Consider the following 6,655-nt stretch of genomic DNA (forward strand, 5'->3'; position numbering starts at 1 on the left):
ATGATGTAATATTCATTTTAATTACCTTTGTGATAGTTTTGATTATTCATGACATTAGTTTTAGTCACTGTTGTCACTGATGTGGTGTAGCACCCGTGAGTGTAACATAACCCAGCCCTTGGGGACCCACAGATGGTCCATGTTTTTGCTCCCTCCTAGCTCCCTGTCAGACAGTTCACATTTTTGCTCCCAGCTGGAAGGGGGCAAAAAGGGGACTGTCTGCAGTTCACCAAGGACCAGATTGGGAAACACTGGTTTAGAGGTTCAATGAGTAAAACTGGTACTATATGTTTCAGTGACTTCATCATTTTGCGCATTTTGTTTTTTCTCATTCGCAAAACACAGTCACTTAATTGTATGAGTATTTCTATTAAATTCCACATCTTTATCTGATATTGATAACAGTGCATTGTAAAAAAAAAACTTGCGTTTCATATCAAATATATGACATGAAATTTGGTGAGAATGATATAACAATAGCTATCGATTTCCTTAGCGTTTTAAAATGTTTGCTTTGAATTTTATCCCGGATAACCCCAGCGACCCTGGATAAGACGGATGGATGGACTTTGAATTTTAATTTGATGTTTAAAAGGTTATTCATCATATATCGTTAGTCGTACAATACAATTATTGACAGCCACAGAGGAGTATTTCAAGACGCCACAAGGCACAAATGACGAAAACTGACACTGAATTACTGAACTAAAGTTACATTTTTTAGTAAAGAAGCTAACAGCGACGCCACAACTGTATAAAGGTACTTCGGCTGCTGCAGTCCAGAGCAGCGCGGAACGTTTCATTTTCAAAGGATTTTTCAGAAATGGTACATTCCAGTGACGCAATGGAGAAACTATATATTCCACTACATGCGCATGGAGCGCCTCCCTAAACCCCGGCTGTTAGTGCTGTGTGAGTGAGTGTGTGCCCGGAGCTCTCCTCGGCACACATCTTATATAAAAAATTAAAAAACAAAAAAAATTTACAAAACCAACAAAAACAACAAAAAATTGTTTCCTTTTGTAACATAAAATTAAAAATAACTGGTGAAGCGGGACTAGCAACGAGTGGACCGAAGAGTAGAACGAAGGAAATATTCGACGCGTGAAGCCGGCTAGCTAGCTAGCTAACGTTACTGCTGAAGCGAAAGGCCTTTTGAATTTTAAACTCGACTTGTTTGAATTTTTATCTCGCTTGCTCGCACAGACCGACGTAACCTTTTGATATTTCGCTGAGCTGAACACACTTGATTTTTTTTTTACCTCGACTGTGGGCCGACAAGCGTTATTTTTGATCAATTTACCTGCGTATTGTGTATCGTTGGCTAGCCGGTCCAGTTTGCCATCGACGGCCGTCTCAGATTTTCAAATTAGGAGTTTGGCGTGTCGATTTTTTTTTTTTTTTAAAGAAAACTATTAGGATTTTATTTTTTACTTCTGTCGAGCTCAATAAATAAAAAGATACGAAGATGAATAACAGCGGACCCAGTTACCCAATGGCCTCCTTGTATGTCGGCGACCTACACCAGGATGTGACCGAAGCCATGCTTTACGAGAAATTCAGCCCGGCCGGCCCGATCCTATCCATCCGAGTGTGTCGTGACATGATAACTCGCCGCTCCCTCGGATATGCCTATGTCAACTTCCAGCAGCCCGCCGACGGTAAGCTAGGCGCCCTGGCAGCGGACACGTTTTTTAAACGCGATTCCTCCGGCTTGGTGGCGGCGATGCTGGAGCAAGCATGGTGTCCTTGTGGTTGCGCAGTCAGGGTTAGTCAATATGGAGACCTTGTAGTTTTTGACCAGGAAGTTTTAAGTTAGATAATATGAATTTTGTCAGTTTAGTCTGAAGGATGACTAGTTGACGAAATTGATTTTTAATATAAATGGGTCGGATGGACATTTGCTGATTTTTAGGTATCTGAACGAAAACGAAGGGGGGGGGGACAATGTGTCGCAAAGAAATGCCTCTGCCTTTGATACATTAGGTGGAGCGATTCTGTTCGCCGCAGATAAATGTTATATCGGCGTGATCTGAACCGCCGCCTCTCTTTCAGCTGAACGTGCTCTGGACACCATGAACTTTGACGTGATCAAGGGCAGACCCGTCCGCATCATGTGGTCTCAGCGTGACCCGTCCCTAAGGAAGAGCGGCGTCGGCAACATCTTCATCAAGAACCTGGACAAATCTATTGACAATAAGGCCCTCTATGATACATTTTCTGCTTTCGGAAACATCTTGTCCTGTAAGGTAATCACGTTGTTACTTAGTCCTGTGAGCCTCCATATTTTGGTTTGAAGCACATAATGGAGAATTGCATTATTGGAATAAAATGAAGTCCCAAATGCATGGTGTAAAATCGTTGATTATGTCCATAAATTTTCTCTTCCCAAGGTGGTCTGTGATGAGAACGGTTCGAAGGGCTATGGCTTTGTGCACTTTGAGACCCATGAGGCGGCTGAAAGGGCCATTGAGAAAATGAATGGCATGTTGCTCAATGACAGGAAGGTGTAAGTGCATTCAGTTTCATTTCTTATATAAGTATTTGTCAAGAGATTGTCAAAATTAGCCCTCACCAAGATGACAGAGTGTTACTGATCAGAGTTATGCTTCCTGGTTTACATCTTTACTCTGCAGCCTTGTCAAATTCGGTACATCCTTGTTTAGTGGACTGTCCCGGCCAAAATGGCTGCCACAATAAAATGACAGCTCATGGGCCCCACATTACCACATGAATGCTGGGGATAAATTTCTGCTGCCAACACTGTTACAGAATAAAGAAGAGTACATACTGTATACTTAAGTTGTAAACATGCAATTTGTCTCTAGGCTTATCTGTGTTGTCATGGTACTCTAGTTTTGAAAGTGACTTTTGCTTCAGGTTTGTCGGCCGCTTCAAGTCTCGGAAAGAACGTGAAGCGGAGCTTGGAGCCCGTGCTAAGGAGTTCACTAACGTGTACATCAAAAACTTTGGGGAGGACATGGATGACGAGAAGCTACGGGAAATATTTGGAAAATTTGGTAAGTGACTCTGCAAGTCATTGTGTGCTCCGACTGGTTTATGTATATGGATTCTAACAAACTGATTTTCTGTAGGACCTGCCCTAAGTATCAGAGTCATGACTGATGAAAGTGGGAAGTCCAAGGGCTTCGGCTTTGTCAGCTATGAACGGCATGAAGATGCCCAGAAGGTAAGATATTGTATCCTTGGCCAGTTTTATTTATTTTTACCAATGCCAGTTTTGTTCCAATTGTCTGACCTATTTAACCTTCTGGTGCTACAATGTGATGAGGTGGTAATTTGGTAAAATTCCATCTTATTTTATGTTTTCATCTTTGCTCATATTCTAAGGTTTTAAGTGGAGGAATGGATTAGTCCCAATGGTAAAATATAAAGTTATATTTAAGACCCAGAATAGAAAAGAAGTTTTGCCTAGTTTGGATTCATACTACAGTCGACATAGCTACTATGTTTGAGTGGAACTTGTTCTGGTCTTTCAGGCTGTTGATGAGATGAATGGGAAGGAACTGAATGGCAAGCAGGTTTATGTGGGGCGTGCCCAGAAAAAATCTGAGCGCCAGACAGAACTGAAGCGCAAGTTCGAGCAGATGAAGCAGGACAGGATGACTCGATACCAGGTTTGTGTCCAAAGACACAGTTGCTGTTGCATGTGTTTAACAAGATGTAATGTGAAGTGAGAGCACTAATGAACTGTGTGTTGTCCAGGGTGTCAACTTGTATGTGAAAAATCTTGATGATGGACTTGACGATGAACGTCTGCGAAAGGAGTTTACCCCTTTTGGGACCATCACCAGCGCTAAGGTGAGAACATCTGGAACATATCCCTTTATGGCCTATTCACTATGAGAATTTGGCCCTTGGACAAAAGCATTAACACAAAGCTGTTACGTTGGATGTCATAAAGCAGGGCTATTCAGCTCAGGCCCTCGATTCCAAATCCATGCCTTGTTTTCAGTTCTCCCAGGTGGTTAGTGTAATAATTACTGATTCTGATTGGTCAGAGGCTTCACACCTGGCTCACAGGTGAAGGAAGGCTGGAAAATCGGCAGTACTCGGCCCTTGAGGACCGTAAGTTGAATAGCCCTGTCATAAAGCATAGTGTGTGAACCCAGTGATTGTCTTACCCAGGTCATGATGGAAGGAGGTCGCAGCAAGGGCTTTGGGTTTGTGTGCTTCTCCTCACCTGAAGAGGCCACCAAAGCTGTAACTGAGATGAACGGCCGTATCGTTGCTACCAAGCCGCTGTATGTGGCCCTGGCCCAGAGGAAGGAGGAGCGTCAAGCCCATCTCACTAACCAGTACATGCAGAGGCTGGCCAGTGTCAGGACTGTGCCCAACCCAGTCATCAACCCCTACCAGCCCGCACCACCTTCTGGGTACTTCATGACTGCCATTCCACAGGTTTGTCTTTGCTCTAAGTTGTGTAAAGACTTAAGTTTTTGTCAGACTTAAATTGCGGCTGGTAACAAGACTTTCTCCCACAGACCCAGAACAGAGCTGCGTACTACCCCACTGGCCAGATTGCACAACTGAGGCCAAGCCCTCGCTGGCAAACCCAGAACGTCAGGCCCCAGCGTAAGTATACCCTACTGTGTAGCACTATTGGTTCAGAAGATTATTTTCTGGTTATACGACACAGGCATCTTGGTTTGTTGGCTTGTCTTCTGTTCGCATGTTCTGGGTGGTAATGAAACCATTGCCTTCATTCCACAGATTTCCAGAACATGTCCAACGCCATGCGACCATCAGTTCCCAGGCCACAGTCCTTCGGTATGAGACCGACATCCTCCCAGATGCCGCGTATGATGGCTTCTCAGCGTGTCGGTAAGCCACAACATGGTCACAAATCATAATCGCAAAGGGTTTGACTGCTCCCATGAGACTCTGACACGTTTCTCTACTTCCAGCTGCCCAAACGATGGGACCCCGCCCGTCCAGCGCTGCGGCCGCAGCTGCAGCAGCTCCTGTGCGCGGTGTGCCACAGTACAAATACGCTGCAGGTGTGCGCAACCCTCAACAGCACCTGAACGCTCAGCCCCAGGTAGCCATGCAGCAGGTAAGGTCCTTTTGGGGGTATCAGCTTGTTCACCAAGATTCACTAGTAACTAAAATGCTGCTTGTATGAATTTTAAGGTTTTACTTAGTCATTTGTTTTCTCTGCAGCCTGCTGTCCACGTCCAAGGCCAGGAGCCACTGACTGCCTCTATGCTGGCTTCTGCTCCCCCCCAGGAACAGAAGCAAATGCTGGGTAAGTTTGTCCCACCTTGTACTCAGTCAACCTTGGTCCTCTTTCACCCCACTTTCGGACCTGGGTGTTTGACACGATTGGTCCTCCTCTGTAGGGGAGCGCCTCTTCCCACTTATCCAGAGCATGCACCCCAGCCTGGCGGGCAAGATCACTGGCATGCTGCTGGAGATAGACAACTCAGAGCTACTCCACATGCTCGAGTCTCCAGAGTCGCTACGTTCCAAGGTCAGCATTCTGGCTTCCACCCTCCTCCGTGTAAAGATAAGCACTGCATGTGCTAAATGTTTCTGCCACCAGATGTTTCATATTTGGTGTCCAGTCTGACTGCAGTTGTCTGCTTTAGGTGGATGAAGCGGTTGCCGTGCTGCAGGCTCACCAGGCCAAGGAAGCTGCTCAGAAATCGGTGACCAACTCAGCCAGTGTGCCGAGCGTCTAGGCAGAGGTGAGCCCGCTGAAGCAGAAATTGATTCCTCTACAGACTTTATGGTACTTCTGCATTTGGTGTGTGGGACGTTATTTCTTTTGTAGTAAAAGTTGAGCTGCCATGTCTGCGAGGAAGTTGGTCACTGACTCTCATTTCCTTGCAGGTCTTGCTGCCCCTTTAGCTTCACCAAGAAAAACAGTTGGGGGAAAAAATAAAACATTGCAAAAAGAAAATGACTTTAAAAAAAAAAGGAAAAGAAAGAAAAACATGATTTTTTTGCCAGGTCTAATAATGTTAAGGTAGGCCTAGTTAATTGTAAAATTTAAAAAAAAAAAGAGAGAGAGAGAAAAATAAGAAAACGAAGAAAAATGACATCGGTGTGACACATGTCACTGGACCACAATCATTCCTTTTTATTAGTTTTATTGTGTGGATGCTTTAAATATTGGCTCCTTTCAGTGGTGGGGAAAATCATATCTGACCATTGGAGTAATCTGGATTGAACATTGCTTGCTTTAATAAAAATTAAACATTGTCTGCTTGTTGGGTTTTCCTTGAATTTCTGTACACCAATGAAGCACCAAATGGTTTCTGAAAGCAACTTTATGCAGCTTAGAACTCAAAGTGGGTTTGAAAAAGCTTTAGGTTTTAATACTACAGAGGTGATGGACTATGAGTAATGCTGATTAGCTAAAGACAAATGTTCCTGCCTTAAGCATAGATTGACCTGCATGTTCTCTCATGCAGAGAAATTGCTTAAAAGGCTGCCATCAACAATATTCAACCTAAATGTTGTCCACACAATTAGGGAATATTAGCTTGGCTTGCTTTCATCTCAAAACATTTGCTTGAATACTCATATGAAGCATGAATCACCATGACGATTAGCCTCTCCTTTGGCAGGCTCCACTTCTGTGTCACAGACTGGATTTGCTGAGGAGGGGGGCCCCCATTTTGAAGTA

At 44.2% G+C, this 6,655-nt stretch overlaps 1 protein-coding gene and 1 non-coding gene across 2 annotated transcripts; both read left to right on the forward strand.

Annotated features, from left to right (window-relative positions):
* Nucleotides 1-870: 870 nt before the first annotated feature.
* On the forward strand, nucleotides 871-6,228 carry LOC111845052 (polyadenylate-binding protein 1-like). The gene is made up of 15 exons (XM_072716818.1): nucleotides 871-1,661; nucleotides 2,056-2,249; nucleotides 2,394-2,509; nucleotides 2,881-3,020; nucleotides 3,096-3,190; nucleotides 3,501-3,638; nucleotides 3,727-3,822; nucleotides 4,150-4,422; nucleotides 4,506-4,596; nucleotides 4,735-4,845; nucleotides 4,929-5,077; nucleotides 5,185-5,269; nucleotides 5,364-5,494; nucleotides 5,613-5,711; nucleotides 5,857-6,228. The coding sequence occupies exons 1-14, from the start codon at nucleotides 1,469-1,471 to the stop codon at nucleotides 5,703-5,705; spliced, it is 1,905 nt and encodes a 634-aa protein (XP_072572919.1). The 5' UTR covers nucleotides 871-1,468; the 3' UTR covers nucleotides 5,706-5,711; nucleotides 5,857-6,228.
* Nucleotides 2,632-2,766, forward strand: LOC140592912 (small nucleolar RNA SNORA5). The gene has a single exon (XR_011993364.1). It is a non-coding gene; the product is annotated as a small nucleolar RNA SNORA5 (small nucleolar RNA).
* Nucleotides 6,229-6,655: the final 427 nt, after the last annotated feature.

The sequence above is a fragment of the Paramormyrops kingsleyae genome, chromosome 9 (genome assembly GCF_048594095.1).
Source record: "Paramormyrops kingsleyae isolate MSU_618 chromosome 9, PKINGS_0.4, whole genome shotgun sequence".
Lineage (NCBI taxonomy): Eukaryota > Metazoa > Chordata > Actinopteri > Osteoglossiformes > Mormyridae > Paramormyrops > Paramormyrops kingsleyae.